The sequence below is a fragment of the Prionailurus bengalensis genome, chromosome B4 (genome assembly GCF_016509475.1).
Source record: "Prionailurus bengalensis isolate Pbe53 chromosome B4, Fcat_Pben_1.1_paternal_pri, whole genome shotgun sequence".
NCBI classification, from domain to species: domain Eukaryota; kingdom Metazoa; phylum Chordata; class Mammalia; order Carnivora; family Felidae; genus Prionailurus; species Prionailurus bengalensis.
The window spans coordinates 76,772,046-76,791,536 of record NC_057358.1 but is presented as its reverse complement, the minus strand read 5'-3'; the positions used below and the strand labels follow the sequence as shown (position 1 = coordinate 76,791,536).

General features: G+C 41.5%; 1 protein-coding gene across 10 annotated transcripts in view; it reads left to right on the top strand.

Annotated features, from left to right (window-relative positions):
- Positions 1-19,491, top strand: part of LIMA1 (LIM domain and actin binding 1) — an 85,625-nt gene that overhangs the window by 63,694 nt on the left and 2,440 nt on the right. For 5 of the 10 annotated variants that reach the window (XM_043563871.1, XM_043563877.1, XM_043563878.1 and 2 more), the window contains 6 exons: positions 897-1,045; positions 3,816-3,923; positions 8,719-8,776; positions 10,286-10,398; positions 12,991-13,104; positions 17,389-17,522. In XM_043563871.1, coding sequence (XP_043419806.1) covers positions 897-1,045; positions 3,816-3,923; positions 8,719-8,776; positions 10,286-10,398; positions 12,991-13,104; positions 17,389-17,522 — 676 coding nt within the window. The remainder of the gene's footprint in view (positions 1-896; positions 1,046-3,815; positions 3,924-8,718; positions 8,777-10,285; positions 10,399-12,990; positions 13,105-17,388; positions 17,523-19,491) is intronic. The other 5 variants (XM_043563879.1, XM_043563876.1, XM_043563875.1 and 2 more) reach the window with 3 other exon arrangements.

Genomic DNA, 19,491 nt, shown 5'->3' with positions numbered 1-19,491 from the left:
TTAAAGGAAGCCTATTTGTGAAAGCCAAGGTATACCCTTGTGGGATTACAAGGCAAACAATGCCAGCAGTTTTGGCTTCATGGGCATCTGGGGCTTGAGGGCTGCCATGGATGGGCGGTTCCCTCTGTCAAGATTGGTTATCCTGGGGCACGTGGGCAGCTCAGTCAGTTAAGCATCTGACTCTTGATTTCAGCTTCGGTCATGATCTCAGGGTCATGGAATCAAGCTCCGTGTCGGGCTCCACGCTGTGTGTGGAGCCTGCTTAAGATTCTATCTCCTCTCTCTCTCTTTCTCTCTCTCTCTCTCTGCCCCTCTCTCCCACTTGTGCTCTCTTTCTCTAAAATAAGAAAATGAAAAAGATTGGTTATCTTATATTACTGGTGGTAACAGAATGCCTTGAGAGCATAATTACTATGTTTTGAAAGGGGCATTTACAAGCACTTCACAAAAGAAAAAATTAACAGGCAAATTATCAGCCTCCTGATAAAGAAATGCAAATTAAAATGGCACCCCCGCTTCTTTGTACCTTTTTTTTTTTTTTTTTAGAGAGAGAGCACAAGCAGAGGAGAGGAGCAAAGGGAGAGAGGGGGGAGGGAGAGAGGGGCAGAGAGAGAGAGAGAGAGAGAGAGAGAGAGAGAGAGAGAGAATGAGAATCTTAAGGGGACTCCATGCTCAGCACAGAGCCCACTGTGGGCTTGATCCCACGATCCTGAGATCATGACTTGAGCCAAAACCAAGAGTCATATGCTTCACCAACTGAGCCACCCAGGTACCCTTCTTTGTATTTTTAATATAAAGATAATACAAAGAATTATAGTAGCCCAAAATTTAGAATCTGAAAATCATTCAAATCACATTTTATCTTCTTGTAAAGCACATTATTTGCATGCTTCCAGGTCAGCTGTCATCTTCTGCATTCAACTCAGAGAAAAGCGAGAGCAGGCGAAATCTGGACTTACCACGCCTGTCAGAAACCTCCATAAAGGATCGAATGGCCAAGTACCAGGCAGCTGTCTCCAAACAAAGTAGTTCCACCAACTACACAGTATGTGTTCTGTACCATTCATTCATTTGTTCATTCCCTCATCTGGCAAATGGTCACTGAGCGCAGAAACTAGAAATGTCTCCCAGACCCTGACTTGGAGCCCTGGCTCCGTCCCTGGTCCCCAGCCATTCTCTTTTCTTGTAAATCCTACCCTAGCCTCATTCAAAATCCTTACCGTGTTCTAATACTGACTTTGCTTTCCTAGGCCTTATTCCCACCCCACTCATTTTTGTGTGTGTGATGTTATCATCCAGTAATATTGAGAGTTTTCCTGTCTCTTCTACTTAATCTTGCTGTTGTTGCTAAAAAAGTGTCATCTGTTAGTTTTAACAGAAACACTTATTTTTGTTTTTTTTTTTTAATTTTTGTTTTTTTACATTTATTTATTTTTGAGAGACAGAGTGAGACAAAGTGAAAGTGGGGGAGAGGCAGAGAGAGAGGGAGACACAGGATCGGAAGCAGGCTCCAGGCTCTGAGCTGTCAGCACAGAGCCCGATGTGGGGCTTGAACCCACAGACCGTGAGATCATGACCTGAGCCAAAGTCGGATGCTCAACCGACTGAGCCACCCGGGTGCCCCATTTTTGTTTTTGAGGAAGGAGAGAATACTGGAGAGAAATATAGGATATATTCAACATTAATGTTGTACACTCATCATCACTGTCTAATTCCAGAATATTTCCATCACCCCAAAAAGAAACCCCATATCTGTGTAGTCACTCCCAATTCCCCCTGCTTTCTGTCTTCAATGGATTTACTATTCTGCACATTTTATATAAATGAATCATAATATGTGGTGCACTTAATCTTTACCTCTTACGATGTAATGATTTTCTAAAGAAATAGTATAGTAGATAAGTAAAGGGGAGGGGGAAATAACAAGATGGCTTGCTCAGTAATCACAAAATTTGTTATTCTAAATAGGATTTTCCATTTTAAACTTTCCTAGACTTAATTGGCAAGCTGACACTACAGAACTGCTTACCAGAAGTTACCTTTCAAATGCCATTTATTCATATATACACATGCATATAGACACCGTACATATGTATATTTTATGTGTATCTTTCAAACATTTGATCCTTCTAAGATTTAAAAATACAAGCTATGAACCTATTGGTGTCCTTTTTTTTTTTTTTAAACAAAGTTGGAAGAAGAGCGTTGAATTTTACCTGTTCCTGGGCAGACCGAAACTAGTATCTATTAGAAATCATCACATGTGTTCCAGGAGTGGAGCCTTCTTTTCCTCATATTATTAAGTATGCATTCTCTAGTAGCAGTTACCCGTGGACTCTGTCTCTGGGCAACGAATAATTTCATCGTGATTTTTCACTGTGGTTTTTAGAAGAGAGGATGTGCATAATTTGATAGCAAAGCGGAACACCACAGGCTCATTATTCCCTGAGTGTGAAAATGAGCAAAATTACACTTAGAAGGCAGGTCAGGAGATAGGGCAAATGGGTGATCTTTGGAGCATAAGTCCTTCCTTTCAGGATTCTGCTGCTTCTCAGTCTTCCTGCTACAAACATTCCGACCAGGTGACTCCCTAGGTGGAAAAACCTGTTCTGTGACTTTTTTTTTTTTTAACTCCTAATAGAGTTTATGCATTGCCGTTCTCCTGCTCTGTAAATTTTAAGAGCCTTTAGGAATTCTTGTCAAAAGTACATTTTATCTCATCCCCAAAGAATTTCTCAGGCTCCTTACAGAGGATGGCTTTAACTAGGCGCACACTCTCAGGCCGTGATTCTGGAGGCAGGGCTTTGAGATGGGGTCAGAAATGAGTCCTTGGGCTGGCCTGTTGTGTTCTGCAGCTCTGGCCGCCAGCTCCTCACAGATGTTCCTCCAGAGCCAAGTCCCTTAGTCTGGGAGCCCACACCTCAGCCAGCACACTCACACCCTCTTCACTGGCCCCGAGGCCATAAATTGTTTTCTCGCCCTGCCTAAAGAATCGCAAACAACAGAAAGGTACTAGCCTTTCAGAAAGGTGGCAGACTAAAGGTTAGGAAATGTCCATATTCATCTACCACTATATTAACTTTGGATCTAGTCGATAAAGTTCATTTTAATATTTTGCCCCAAGTGTTCTTTGCAAGGAAAAACATGTGATTATGCTTACTCCATAGGACAGTGTTAATGCCTGCTTTTTATATGTTGAGGCTTTGTTCTGAGAAGTAGAATAAGGTATGTCTTTAGTACAATGTATGACTTTGATGCAAAAAAGAAGCATGTTTTTGAAAGTCTCACAAAAAAGGTTGTTTTATGGTATCGTTAAATATAATCTCCGTTTTTATATGTATGCATCATCCCTGTCTCTCTTTCCAGGCCGAGCATTTATATATATGGTCAGTATATTTTCTTAATTATTGGCACTTGGCATTTCCTTTCCCCTGCTCCAGAATGGTCTTTTCTGATAAAACTCACAAGCTTTGCATTCCCACGAGCTCTGCTGCTAGAGGAGTGAATCACAAGAAAACTGTATGCTGGGGGTGGTTTTCTGTGTGTGTCTGTGTTGATATGTCTGTATTCTAATGAGCATCCAGTTTTAGACTAGCGTACAAATATTTAACTCCGAGGTATGTGTCCACAAAGCTGCTTTTGTCATTTCACTAGTAAATGGGTTTTGCCTGTGAGAATTAGGGGGTTGATTTGACCCAAGGCCTCTTAAAAGAACTTTTCTTTTACCATTCCAAGTTTATTTAATAGATGCGCTATGAAGAGCGTAGCGTCGTGAGATTTTTAATTTTAGCTCACAGATTATTTTTATTTTCTAGAATGACTTGAGAGCCAACGGTGGTGAAATAAAAACTCATAAGTTGGAGCAAAAGGAGAATGTGCCCCCAGATCCTGAGGTCTGCATCTCCCATCAGGTTGGAGAAAAGGTGGGTTGAAGAGTCTGATGTCCAGTTGCCAAGGAAGCATGTGTTCTAAATTAGATGCTTAAAATTAGAAACAACACTAACTGTAGGCTGCAGAGTGTCTGGGAATTTGGTAACAGCTGCCAGGACAGATTGTCATTTTTGCAGGTCACATAATTTTAGTCGGGGAACTCTGCAACTTATAGCTGACCAAATAATGAACCTTCACTGGAAAATTCTTTTGCTCAGCAAATGCTCAGATGGCGTAGAGCGAAAGTGATTTTAAAAAATCTGTTTTGATTAGCGATCCTATCTTCAAAGTATTTGTGTATTCTTAATTTAACACATTTTATGCAAGACCATTTCATTCTTTCACTCAAACTATTTTGAAAGCTAGGCACCATGCTAAGCACAGGAAATACTAAGCTTAGCAACTCAGTGTGAGCAGACCATTCCATGTGGTCTTTATCTGCAAGGAAGCTAACAGAGTAGAAGGGAGATGAGTAACAGGTTGGCTGTTAAAAAGCAATATGGTAAGTGTTGTGAGAAGGCTCTGTGGGGCCATGGAAGCTCAGACTAAGGACGTTTAACCCGACTTCCTCAAGAAGGTGATGTCTGAGCCAAGTCCTGAAGAATATGTGGAAAGAGACCAAGTGAGTAAGGGAAAGGCTAAGTAAAGAATAAGAAGGGCACCCCAGGCAGACACAAACAGAGGTTTGGAAACCAGAGCTCCAAACCAAGATGGCTTGGCTGGAACACAAGGCACATACAGGTAAAGGAGAGACAAATGGAGGGAGAGCCAGGGCGGGTCTTAAAAAGCTCTATATGCCAAGCTTAAGACTTTGGAAAGAGTCCTGCAGAGGTGGAAAACGACGGGAAGATTTTAAGCAAATCATATTTGCATTTTATGCAGCCATCATTAGATGAATGGCTTGGTCGGAGTAAGTCACAACATTTATATCAGGTGAATTTATAATTTTCTCTGCCAATCCATTACCCAATTTCTTTTGGCTTTTGGTCAATGTCAAATGTTAAGTTAGATGAGGAGAAAGAGCTTTCAAATATATTGCAGTGATTAATTTTAGGAGAAAAATCATTGTTTCTGTTACACATATTGATAACCTTGAGGCCATTCTTCCAAAAGGTGAAGAGATCATTAAAATGGATTAAGAGCAATAGTTCTCAAATTTATTTGACTATAAGAGACTTTAAAAAGTTTGATGTGGGGCGCCTGAGTGGCTCAGTAGGTTGGGTGTCCGACTTTGGCTCAGGTCGTGATCTCACAGTTCGTGGGTTCGAGCCCCGCGTCCAGCTCTGTGCTGACAGCTCAGAGCCTGGAACCTGCTTCAGATTCTGTGCCTCCCTCTCTCTCTGCCCCTCCTCTGCTCACACTCTGTCTGTCTCTCTCTCTCTCAGAAATAAATAAACATTAAAAAAAAAAAGTTTCATGTATTGGGGTGCCTGGGTGGCTCAGTCAGTTAAGTGTCTGACTTTGGCCCAGGTCGTGAGTTGGAGCCCTGCATTGGGCTATGTGCTGACAGCTCAGAGCCTAGAGCCTACTTCAGATTCTGTGTCTCCGTTTCTCTGCACCGCCCCCACCCCCACTTGCGCACTCTCTCTCTCTCTCTCTCTCTCTCTCTCTCAAAAATGAATAAACATTTTTTTAAAAAGTGTGATGTATTGGGGCGCCTGGGTGGCGCAGTCGGTTAAGCGTCCGACTTCAGCCAGGTCACGATCTCGCGGTCCGGGAGTTCGAGCCCCGTGTCGGGCTCTGGGCTGATGGCTCAGAGCCTGGAGCCTGTTTCAGATTCTGTGTCTCCCTCTCTCTCTGCCCCTCCCCCGTTCATGCTCTGTCTCTCTCTGTACCAAAAATAAATAATAAAACGTTGAAAAAAAAAAAAAGTGTGATGTATTGACAGAACACCAACAGAAACTTATGAAACACACTAAATAGGTGCACAGGAAAATGGCCTCAGATTAATGGCTACAAAATATGAATCATATGATAAAATGAGAAATAAATTAGAAAAATTAAATCACTTTATTTGACAAAAACATATTGCAAATGTATTTTGAAATAGTAAAACAGAATATTTAGCAGTAGTGTATTTCATAATCATAAAATCCAGTAAATTACACATGTCCTTGCAACAGTGGGCTCATGCATTAGTCCCATGAGTCCCATGCCATGTATCAAATGAATTCTCTTATTAGACTACCTGGTTTTCCCATTTTTAAGTGGGAGATTATGTCTTAAGAATAACTGAGTTGTGGCATTTGGGTGGCTCAATTGTTTAAGCATCTGACCCTTGATCTCAGGTCTTTTAATTGTTTTTTTAAGTTTGTTTTGAGAGAGAGAGAGCAAGAGCAAGCATGAGCAGAGGAGGGACAGAGAGAGAGGGAGAGAATCCCAAGCAGGCTCCACACTGTCAGTGCAAAGCCCAGTACAGGCTCAAACTCACAAACTACGAGATCATGGCCTAAGCCGAAGTCAGATGCTTAACTGACTGAACCACCCAGGTGCTCCTTGATCTCAGGTCTTTATCTCAGGGTCGTGAGTTCAAGCCCCACGTTGGGTGTACACATTACTTAAAAGTAAAATCTTAAAAAAAGAAGAAGAAGAAGAAGAACTGAGTTAAAATGTTACATACTATAAAAAAGAAATTTAAAGGATGCCTGGGTGGCTCAGTGGGTTAAGTGGCATACTCTTGATTTCGGCTCAGGTCATGATCTCACACTCCTGGGATCGACTCCTTAGTTGGGCTCCATGCTGGGCATGGAGCCTGCTTGGGATTCTCTCTCTCTTCTGCTCTCCTACTTGCTCTTTCTCAAAATAAATAAACTTAAAAAAAATTTTTAAGAGAAAAATATTCCCAGCATTGAAATCCCCCCATCTACCCTAGGAACATATAATTTGAGAAATGGTCATCCGGAAAATAATGCTTGGATTGTCCCTAATCTGATTTTATGTTTCCTTCTTGATGGTCTTCACACTGATTTGAAACTGGAACTCTGAGTCGAACTGGAGGATCAAAACATTTTAATTATAGCCTAAAAGACATCAGTGCAACTAAACCATGAATTGAGGAGTGGGTGGGAAGGAAAGGAGATAAAGACAGTAGTACATAATCTTCACGTACCGCACTGCAGGTTCATAAACCCATAAACCCATGGCAAATTCATAACATTTTTCAGAGCCTTGCTTACCTTTCAGCTGTTCGCCCAGCTTTTGTTAACCAATACCTAAGAACGATTGGAACATCAGCTTGTTAAAAAAGGACACTAGGTGCACTTGTCTGAAATAGAATATTTTGTCAAGGTATTGTTCTTCCCTTTGTCCTCTTGTGATCAAATCTGTGCTTCTCTTTAATGAAATGTTTGAGCAGAAATCTCACATGCTCTCTCCTGGCTGTTCCTGTAGTGAAGTCAGCTGGTTGGGCATGTGCAATGATGTCATGATTGGCATTAACTTTACCCTGCACGTTCAAGGTGACCAAAATTAGAGGTGAGAGAAGAACATCCTGAGATGGATGCACCTACTAATTAACAGGAATTGAAGAGCTTTTAGTTTCTTTCATTATCATTAAATGACATAATGCATGTAAGGTGATTATTCCAATACCTGGCACATACTAAATGCTCAGTAAATGTTAGCTGTTATTACAGCGGTTTGTTCTATCCCATGTCAGAATTTCTGTAATGAAAACAGAGTAATGAGAAAAAACAACCTTGCTATAAATTCAGGTGCAGTCAGCCAATGACTCAATCTGCATTGTAAACTTACTCAATAGAAACACTCAGCATTGCCCATAAAATCCCTGATATGAAAGACTGTTACAGGCAGACTCCACACTGGTCACTATTGGCCCTTCGTGATTTTGGGTGTGAAGGAGGATACCAGAAGTCCTGGGACACCAGAAAGGAGAGGGAGAGCTCATAGAAAGTTTTTATTTAAATTTGATGGCTTCCTGGGAAGAGATCTGTACCTATGCACAAGATCTGCCATTTTGTTAAACACTCTGCTGTTTTGAAACTGGGATTAAGAAGGAAGGGGCTCCCAGGTGCCTCAGTCGGTTAAGCTTCCGACTTTGGCTCAGGTCTCTATCTCATGGTTTGTGGGTTCGATCTCTATGTCAGGCTCTGTGCTGACAGCTCAGAGCCTGGAGCCTGTTTCGGACTCTGTGTCTCCCTCTCTCTCTGCCCCTCCCCCACTCTCACTCCTCACTTGCTCTCTCTCTCTAAAATAAACATGAAAAAACAACAACAACAAAAAGGAAAACTAACCTTGAAGAGAATACCAGAGGTTGGTTTTAGGTAAATTTGTTGTTTAGCTATCAAAGTGTCTTCTGTACTGGCAAGCTTGTTTCAGCTGAATGTATCTGGTTGGGAAATTAGCAATGAGGAAGATAAAAGAATAAGAATAGTTCCTAATGTAAAGACTCCATCTTGGCTTGGGGAGAGTTATAGTTATATGGTGAGAAGCTTTATTCTCTCTGATAGAGGGTTTTGTTTTGCCCTTTTTTTTTTTTTTGACAGTAGAAAGATGTGGTTTAGAAGTTCTTTTATAAAGGGAGATGATGCACGCTTGGCAGTTGAGTGCAGTCTGTTTCTCCCGTTACTCTGTAATTGAGAGGCATGTTAATATCCTCATAAAAGACATTTTGCTGCCTCTTGTTTAAATGCTCAGCTGTTCTGAGGCCCGTTATTTCCCCCAGGCAGCCAGTGACTGACTAGAGTCAGCAGGTTTTTATGGCATTAACAGCAGTTTGCTCTTTTATTTTTAATGTGATTCTTAATCCCCCCTCCACCCTTTTTGTAGGTTTCTGCAACTGAGAATAGCCTGGCAATCCGTCCCACCCCTGCTGAAGATGACTCCCGTAAGCATTTGTTCTCAGATCTGGAGGATGAGGTTCTTATTCTGTGTTCTGTATTTGGTCCGGGGATGTCTCCAATGCTGTCAGTGCTGAGAATGTGATATATTAAATCCAGTAATTTAGCTGATCAAATCTTTCATTTGGTTTCAAGGACTGGTGCTTGTCTACCCTTCACACATTCCATGGCTTAGGGAGAAGTTAAATTCGATATGATTAACTTGAGGCACTGAATACTTTTGGTGCTTCTCTCATTGAACTTACCCTACCTTTGGCATCAAATCTTTTCAGGGTTAAAGCTGCAAAAACTAATTTTGAAGTTTCATTTTAATAGGAGTTTGGCCAAGAAGGATTTTATTCATTTACAAGGATAAAGAATTGATATTTGGGTAACCTTTTAAACATATCTTCCTCTGCTTATCTAAATGTGTACCATATTCCACCCTCTAGCTAGATTCTAGAGATTTTCCTGCTGGTGCTGAATTTTTATCACCTTTTCATCCTATTTTAGAGTCATTTTGAGCCTCACCTCTACCAAGGACAAAAACATTTCTTTTTTTTTTTTTCCTTACTCTATCCACATTTGATTCTGATTTTCAGTGTATTTTTAAAAATATTTATGGATTTCTAGCTTCCCCCAGGATAATGACTTTACTAGACATTGAAAACTCAGCAACTAAAGTAGAAATATGAGCTAAACAAATCTCTAGTAAATCCTACCTCAAAAAATTTCAGAGAGAAATCTGCTGCTTGAATCCAGGAACATTCCTTTTGCAAGCATTTTGGTTGGACTAGAAATTTTTCTCAGTTTTGACTAGGTTTGCAAAACATTTGAAAAATAAGCCTAAGTCTTTTAGTACTTTGTTGACTTAACTCTAGATTTTAAGGAATTCTCTAATGGTTCCTTAGTAGCATTTTTCTGTGCCTGTTCAGAGTTTTCCGCAGTTAATATATTAGCAGGAAATTAACTTATCCAGGTGACACATCAATGATTATGGGAAAAAAAAACCTCATAGAGCCTTTTTCCATAATCTTCATCCATGGATGTCTGCTATAGGATTGACTAAAAAGACTGTCAGATTACACACACACGCACACACACACACACACACACACACGTGTGCACATGCACATGATATGAAATTTCTACCCTCACATTCCTTCATTTTCCCAACTCCAGAAGGAGTTATTGGGGGGTGCTGACTACCAGAAAAGCCATCAATGTCTACAAACAGCCTTTAAATATAACATCCCACGGTGGGGAGGTGGGGACGGGGGCTGGCAGAAAGTTCTTCAGATCTGGTGATTTGGATTTCTGCTGTGTGTGGCTAAGGGTGAGAAAGCCTCCCAGCTCAGAGTCTAAGAGCAAAGCTTTTAGCATTAGAAAAGCTGTGTATCTCCTGGCGTGGAAAGGACCTGTCCTGTAGTGAAGGTGACAAAACTTTGCTTTGGAGGGGAACCATTTCTGAGACTTGCCAAGAGGTGCTATAAAATTTCTTCCTTTTGAAACTCAAGCAGGTAACTTCCTGGTTAAGAGTGAGGTCCAGCAGCCTGTCCATCCCAAGCCACTAAATCCAGATGCCAGAGCCTCCAGCCTCTCTGAGAGTTCTCCTCCCAAAGCATTGAAGGTATGATGGCAATTTCTCTCTGAGCCTTTAGACATTGGTTTACTGGTAGATCTCATTGCACTTTATACCATTTATGTTCATTATAACTTATTTTTGCTTTCCTGGGGGTAAAAACACCAAATAAGGGCTTACTTATGCCAATCACTTTCCCTGGAAATCTTGTTTTTTTCTGCTCAAATGTTTGAGCCAGGAGGAGAGAGGTTCACTAATAGCTCTCATTTTGAAATATGGAAAATTCATGAAAGTTTTAAGGAAACCCAAAGTTAAAGAAAATTATGTTTTTTGAGGGAAAAAAATGCCCAAAGTCCATAAATCTGTGAAGGGGTAAAAGACCACAGACTGGGAAACTCAAGAAATCTGTTAAACTAAATCAGCTCGTTGGGTGGGAACGTGCATGTCAACTTCAAGTTAGCGGCTCCCTGGTCTGAAGAACTTGACCATAACATGATTAGCGGTTAACTTATTTAAAGAATGTGTACATCGCAGTGGGGGTTGGCCAGCCCATTTGCTATAAAAATGGGCATTCAAGTAACACTTATACTAGGGTGTATAATATTAGGTGTTAAGGAATGTACAGACTTTTTTATCCTAAGAAAACTTCACTAGGCTACTTAAACTGTGGCTGCCTTTTATTCACCAGTTTTTAAAAACAGTCTTCTCCCTTTCTGTGGACAAATATATACTCTCGTAAAAATAAACAAAGTTTAAGAAAAAAAAATACCCAACACCTATTTTAGGCTTTATTACCTGACTTGTTTTAATGGAATGCTTTGCTAATGTGGTGCTAATGTAGCCATTTGGATTAATAACCAAACATGCCCACACTTCTTTAGTGTCTTTCTCCTCTGGTGCTCTCTTCAGTAGCCTGGTTTTGTTTAGAAAGTTTTAACATTTGAAAGAAACTCAGTAGGTAGAATTAGTGTTAAGATGGTATGTAACTGGCATCAGCCCTGTGGGTATCTCTCAACTGTGGGCATGACTGGTGCCTTGATGAAAGTTCTAGTGCACAAACAAGGGTAAAAAGAGGACATAGGTGAAGGTTTGCAACAAAAAGAAGGAAGCAGAGAATCCGGGATTTAAAGGGTGAGTTAAAGAAGGGAAAGGGGGGGGGGGGTGAAGAATGTAAATGAAAATTTTATGGGAAGCTGAGATTTATGAGGAGAGTGAAGTTTGTTGAAAAGGAGCAAAAGGTGAAGAAAGTAATAAGAGAACGCAAGTAAAGGGAGGGAAAATGGAGTTACGGTGATAGAGCTGCACATGTATTCAATACGACTCCCTCTTCTGACCTGAAAGACCAGCTCAAGCTGTTATCAGTACTTCCTTTGTCTGGTATCTGGAGTCCAACAAAGTAGCAAATGCCATGGGGTTAATTTCTTTTCCGACAGCAACCCTGCCCAGATTTGAGTCCTTGGGTTGCGGTTCTGGATCAGGAACAGCCAACAAATCTGACTTAGCAATGGACTTAGGGACTAGGGAAATTCCGTGGCTTATCTAAGAACTAAAATCTGTTCTTGAGTGTATTTGAACTCTCAACCCAGTCTTGTTTCCCTCCCTCAACTGCTAGGTCAGACCTCCTGGTACTGGATTGGACTTTTGAGGTCCCTTCTTGACGTAGGCTCCAGGATCTGAGCTGCTGAGTGATGAGTGACAGAGTGCACCTCACTTGGGTCCCTCCCAGCATAACCAGGGACAAGAGGAGGTGGAGATGAAGCCCCCTGTGCACCTGCCCCAGACCCATGGCTGCTTCCTCTGGTCACTCAGCAGTAGAATGCAGACAGGCATGCTTTCAGCAGACATACACCTCAGGTTTTGAGTATTGTGTAAAGACTGGAGTAAATGGACCTGGTTCCCTGTGTTTGCCTGTGGTCCAGAGCTCAAAGGATTATGGTGTGGGATACAGATGGGACTCAATCACATCTCCACTCTTATTTAAGGGTAGTTTATTTTCTCTTCCTCAGATTTATCCATTACATTCTGAAGGCAAGTACAGACACACACACACACACACACACACACACACACACACACACACACACTTTAGTGTCTATAGGTAAGACCTACTGATGTAATTGGTGTCGTGGTAGTAGGCTATGCAACAGAAGTTGTTTCTGCACTTGGGGAAATTACATACAGCTAAGAATAAACTTGCTCACTCAGAATAGATTTTTAGGTCCCACACATCCTGGAAAAACTGTTCCTTAGTGCTTGTCTATCTATTATTGAAAATAGGGCATCTAAGGTAGAGATTCATTTCAAACTTTAGCTTGATAAAGTAAAAAAAAAAAATACTAGTCTTTACAAGTATGAGTTTTATTTGTATATTTTGGACACTGGCCGGATAGCTCAGTTGGTGAGACTTGGTGCCGATGAAATTCAAGTTGCAGGTTCATTCTCAAAAGAGGTGTTCTGGGAGCAGAGCTCAGTGGACCCTGGGGGAAGGATCAGGACTTTTCTACTCAAGAGACCCAGAGGTCTCTTGGGGTTTATGTCCTTCCCCTGAAAGAAGTTGTCCCTTAAATGTTTCCAGAAAGGAGGATAGGAAAAGGCAAGGAGATGTGACCAGCCATGGGAACACCCACTTGCCCTCATTAGGACAGACCCTTGCTGCTGATGGATGTGGAGAGAAAAGATGGCAGACTACATGAGAGGATACACACTTTGCACCCCCTGTGTGCCTTGTCAGCGGTCCCTTCTTCTCTGGACAGGGTAGGAGGTTTTATGCTATTTTGCAAAGCTATCAGAATTATGCTAGAAGGTCATCTAGAATCTTTTATTTATTTATTTATTTATTTATTTATTTATTTATTTATTTATTTATTTCCTGTCTATGTTATTACTGCTTTATCAGAACACTAGTACCTTTCCTCTATATGTAGAGCAATCTAAGATGTGAGTATCTCCAGAATGCTGTCAAAAAGAGTTTCACAGAAAGCCAGGGAAAGGGCCAAGGCTGCACAGAGCTGGCCCAACCATTTACTGTATGCGAAGAATTTCAGTTTAATTACCTAGATATTTTGCACAGATTGGAAAGGAGGGAATGAAAGGCATTTTGTGGTGTTCTGAGGAATGGCAGCCTGACATCAATACAGAATTTTCTTCTGACTTCACCACGTCCAAAGGTTAGTTAGCTTTACTGCTTGTTGCCAGCTACCCCCTCTCTCTATATATATTATGTGCGTTACATATGTATCATCTCCCAACTAGAGCTTTCATTGGACTGAAACATAGACGTAAGGCAAGAGGGTGAAAGAATGCAGATGTAACAATTTATTGGAAAAGTAGCTTTAAGTAGGTGCTGACCACCTACTTAAAGACCTGTCATATGGGAAAGACGTGACAGTGTTTATGAACATCAATTATGTATGTATTACCTCATTCATTCCTGAATATCCCGAAGATGTTATCTACATATTTTAATTTGAAACAAAGGGAGGAAGTAGTTTGAACAAAGTAGTTTGTTCCAAATGCTCAAGTGAGATTATTTTCATTTGGGTTAGCATCTGCTCTCATCCCCAAGGAGTTTCCTTTAGTTATGGAAAATTAACATTCCGGGATAATTTAGAAAGTGCTCTCTTGGTTTGTGAGTCGGGAGTTCCAAGTTTTAATTTGAAGTCTGCTACTGACCATGTGAGCCTTGATAAGGCACCTGACATTCTGGTGCTGCAGTTTCTACATGTGAAAAAGAGTGAGGGAGGAGAGATGAAAAATACCTTACTAACTGAAAAATATATAAAAGATTAAAAACCGTCTAACGTTCTGATGCTGGCAGCATTTTAAAACGTGGCTGCGCCAGGTCCAAGCATGCCATGGAGGCATGGGCAGGATGTATGCCAGGCCTACCATAATGGTGGAGATTTTTGGGCACTGACTGTGCTTCCTGTTGTCTGAATAGACATGGGGGCAATTACAGAAAAGTGGCTGAGAGCCCAGGACAGAGGAAGTAAAGGGAAGGCACAGACACAGCCACTCTGATTTGGCACATTACCAAGTTGGGGTCCTCTTGACTTTATGAAACTCTGGGGCCCTCGGGCAGCTGCCGCATAAACATTAAATACTATTGCAAAGGGTCTGTGTAAAAAGCTGGATGGGAATAATGGGACTCTGATAGGTCTGGCTAGTTAGGAGCTTGTGGTTAGTCAGATGTTTGGGCTAGCAGTCTATTAATTTGATGTTGAGGAGAAGGAGGATGGCCTTTCAGTTGTGTGGGCGAAGGCCCCGTTCAGGAGAGAGCCATTGTGGGTCAGGTGTGGGAGGTGGTAAGACACTAAAGAATTGTTAATGAGACACTCCTCGTGTGGGTGAAAGCTCAGAAGAGCTCTTTCTCCTGAGCTGGGACATGTTCCAGCCTCAGGTAGATACGAGTGAGGCTGATTTAGCCACAATTAGTAGAAATACTTGAAAAAGAAAGCAAACATGGTCTTATTCTTGGATCGGAGCCTGCACCTGAGTTTCAGCTCAGCTGTGGTAAAGCGCTCCAGGGCACTCCAAATGCTGTGTATTCATTGAAGGTTCCTGTTTGTCTCTTCCAGCTTCTGCTTCCTGCTCCGGTACCTAATTTCTGCTCCTGCCTTCCACTTTCCTCCTAACGTGAGCTCAGCTTTCAGCTTTCTCTCAGGTTTTCCTTTCTGTTCACTGGGCCGCACCCTCCTACAGTGTGTTCTCTGTATGTTTGTAATGGAGGAGTGCTCTGTAGGTCTTCGTTCCCCATTAGCAGAATAAATAATGCCCGTCTCCCCTTGTACCGTGTGAAATTCCCGTCCTCTGCTCTGTCTTTACTGACCAGAATGAATACTGTTCTAAGTCAAGTGTTAAAAATACAGAAGTCCCCCTGCAGCTGAAAAAGATTTTTAATCTGATAAATAAATACATTTGGCCGATTACTTTTACATTATGTGAACAGTGATCTGTACAGGATCTCTCCAGTGCCATCAACTGTACTATGATACCCAAATTTTATTTTGCATTTTAACATATTTCCTGCTTGCTAGACAAGGACCTAGTTCTTTTCGAAGAAAACCCAATTAAAACTATGCAATGACATCTCCACTTAGTCCTGTCTTGTTAGAAGTGGTCATATAAGAATTCTGAACTCTGGGGCGTGGCTCAGTTAGTTAAGCATCCGACTTCGGCTCAGCTCATGATCTCACAGGTTCATGAGTTCGAGCCCCGCATCGGGCTCTGTGCTGACAGCTCAGAGCCTGGAGTCTGCTTCAGATTCTGTGCCTCCCTCTCTCTGTGCCCCTCCCCCATGATGCTCTGTCTCCCTCTCTCTCTCTCTAAACGTAAATAAACATAAAAAAAAAAAAAAGAAATTCGAGCTCCAAACAATGCCCTAATTACTTCCAACAGCATTCAATTACAATAACATTTGATCATATTTAAATACCTCCCCTACACTTGGTAAACTAGGTTGAACCTGTCTTTAATTATTACAGTTTTTCTTTTTAGGACTCTAACCTTAGGAATGGAAGAGGACTGTTGATAAGCCATTTCCACTCAGTTCTCTTCCTTCATTCTTAAATCCCTTGGTGCTGTTTGGGAGTTTACCACTAAACTCTAATAAACTCCCTTTTATAGAGCTTTCCCTTTATGGCCATTTTTTGGTCCATTTTCTACTTTTGTTTCCTATCCAAATCTACTTGGAAAACCATTCCTATTTTTTGCTTTACTTCCTGGTGAATCATATAGCAAGTGAACCAGCAGTCTGATTTTTTTTTTTTATGGGACTATTTTCGGGTTTTTGTAATGAAAATTCTGTCTTGCCCATGACCTGGTTTATTTTTAGGCTTATCTTAACTATTCAGGTCCTGGACCTCGGGACTAATTTATGTTATTTACCACCACCCGGGTCCTGGCAGCAAAGCCTTCCCCAGGTGTCTACTGAGAGCTTCCTGGCCACCTAAGCTGCTTCTGCATTTGCTGGATAAGGTGTTTCTCTTGGGGTAAGAGTTATTTACATATACCTAGAGACTTCTTACCCCCCACCCCTGGTGGCCATGTTACCATTGCTTATGTAAAAACTTGCAGTTTGGTAATTCTGGCTTTCATCAATGCTGGAATACCAACTATTTGGTGTTATTTAGGATTGGTAGCACCAGCTAGAACACCTGTGCTCACCCCACTTTTATTCCACACTTTATAGACAGTTCATGAATTCCTAGTCTATTATGACCTTTCACTCCCCATTACAATAGTTTTATTCTCCACTGAGTTGTTTTGTTTTTGTTTTTAAGTAGGCTCCATGCCCAGCGTGGAGCTCTAACTCATAACCCTGAGATCAAGAGTGGCAAGTTCTCCATACTGAGCCAGCCGGGCGCCCTTCTCCATTGGTTTCTGAGAAGATTCTAGCTTTGTTGGGCTGTGCTGTCTTCTGGATGTCCTAATAAAATAGTTTGTCTCTTTAAAATTATTACATTTATCTGTCAGCTTTGACTTACTTCAAAATATTATGCCTAGTGGGTAAAATCATATGCCAAATTAAGAGTATAAGCAGAGGGGACTAAAAGATACTTTATCAAATTGTCTTTTCCTCATCCCCAAAGTTAAATGCTCTTCCTCTCCTTTAAATTTATCCCCTTCAGAATCTTACAAAAGTCTGTCCTGCTTTTACTAGGCACTCGAATCAAATAAACTTCTGTGTGTGATGACATTTTCTCCTAATTTCCTGTCTGTGGAAACATTTTTTATGTGCTTTTGTGTGTATGTGGTGGCTTGTCTAAGCCTCTCTCTGCAATCCAGCCCTAGCTCCACCTGTCCTTGGTGGCAGCTACACTTGGGGCAGCCAGGCAGTTGGGGAAAGGAATTCAGGAGTGCTTCCTGGCCTTAAAGAGAACTCTTTAAGAGAATCATAACAGGCTTAGTGTTCCTGTGAGAATTGACAGGTAAGGGCAAAGAGCCTTTAGCTGACAAAGTAAAAGCAGGGTGCCTCTCAGCAGAGCACTAACTCATCTTGGCCGGTGCTTGTTAAAGCTGCCCTTTTCCTTTTCCTAGAAGTTTCAGGCACCTGCAAGAGAGACTTGTGTGGAATGTCAGAAGACAGTCTACCCGATGGAGCGTCTCTTAGCCAACCAGCAGGTGTTTCACATCAGTTGCTTCCGGTGCTCCTATTGCAACAACAAACTTAGGTAAGCCAACCAACCAGCTATCTCTGTACAGTTGGACCTCCGGAGGGCATGTTTGGCTTTTAGAGCACTGGTGCTAAAAGCTGTTATGCCAAGAGCACGCTGTTGAAAGCCCTTGAAAAACATAAAAAGTATCATTTAGTGACAAGTATTTCATATCAAATGATAGTGGTGTTTGGAACATCTTAGTACATTGATATTTTAATTTACATGGAGCTTAAATCTTATGGGTGGCAGGTAAAACCCCCCTGTGACTTAATTTAGTAGAATATTTTCCTTTGGTCTCACAGAATCTTTTTTTTTTAAGTTGATTTATTTATTTGAGAGAGAGAGAGAGAGAGAGAGAGAGAGAGAGAGAGAGAGCGAGCTTGGGAGGGGCAGAGAGAGGGAGAGAGAATCCCAGGCAGGCTTCACACTGTCAGCACAGAGCCTGATGTGCGGCTTGAACCCACGAACTGTGAGATCATGACTTGAGTCGAAACCAAGAGTCGGATGCTCAACTGGCTGAGCCACCCAGGCGCCCCTTTAAAGCTAAGAAATCTTAAGAGTTTAGGGGTGCCTGGGTGGCTCAGTCAGTTGAGCATATAACTCTAGATTTCGGCTCAGGTCTTGATCTACAGTTTCGTGAGTTCGAGTCCTACATCGGGCTCTGCAATGACACCGCAGAGCCTGGTTGAGATTCTCCCTCTCTCTGTGCCCCTCTCCCACTTGCACTCTCTCTGCCTCTCTCAAGATAAATTAAAAAAAAAAAAAGAGTATAGTTGTTTCAGCCCTTACTTGAAAATGTCCCAAACACTCTGTAAATGGTAATAATAGCAATGATAATGGGCACTGAAGAGCACATATTCTGTATATTGCTTCTTTTTATGTGTGACAAAATAATTATAATTTCTTCCAAGTAACTCAAAGTATGGATATAAATGTGGCCATTTGGGGACATATTCCATATGAACTCATTTTAATCATAGAGTTTTAGAGAAGAAAGTAACCAGGATGTCACTTCCTCCAGCTTTCCTTTCAGAGCAAGCATTCCTTCTAAAACACTCTTGAGGGGCACCAGGGTGGCTCAGTCAGCTGGGTGTCCAGCTCTTGATTTTGGCTTGGGTCACGATCTCACAGTTCATGGGTTCCAGCCCTGCATCGGGCTCTGTGCTGACATCACGGAGCCTGCTTGGGATTCTCTCTCTCTCTCCCTCTCTTTGTGCCCCTCACTCAGTCTCTCAAAAATAAATGAAAATACTCTTGAAAGACGTGCTGGCGTCTGTGTGGCACTTCCACAGGGGTCGATACCGCACTACCTTGTTCCAGTGTAGCTCCAGCCCAAGAACTTTTCCTTCTGTTGAGCCAAAACGTTCCTCTGTAACTTCCGCTCCTTGGTTCTTTTTCTGCCCACGGTATTACTTTTTTTCCCCAAAGCATATTTTTCTAAGCTTCTGAATTTTTGTATCTCTTCTGTGGAAATGCTGTTGTTTTCATACCCCCTTCGAACTGTGTTACCCTGCAAGAGACACCAACTCTCCTAAAGGCCTGTCCAGCACTGACATTAGGGTAGATTTACTTCCCAGCTACTGTGCTCCTATTAACCACATTCACATTCATTCACTAGTGTCTTGTGAGTGCAAACCATTTGCAAAGCATTATACCTACTCCTGTAGATATGTATTTTTAAATTATAACACACATGGGAAACAAGGAGGAAAATGATTCAGCTTTGTGCAAAGGAAAATATCATTATAAGTAGTGAAAGGTTATAAATGCTTAGGAAATATATGAGTGGTCAGAGATAGGTGGGATAACCTGGGGAAGACTTCTTGGAAGAAAAATTTTTTTTTAACAGTTTTGACAGAGGGGAGTGAAATCATTTGAAAATAGGAAGATGTACCACATGAATGTCTTGTGAAGCTTTAGGCCTAGAAGTGAGCATGTTTTTTATAAGGGTAATAAAACAAACGTGCTTGAAAGGGAGGGGGTA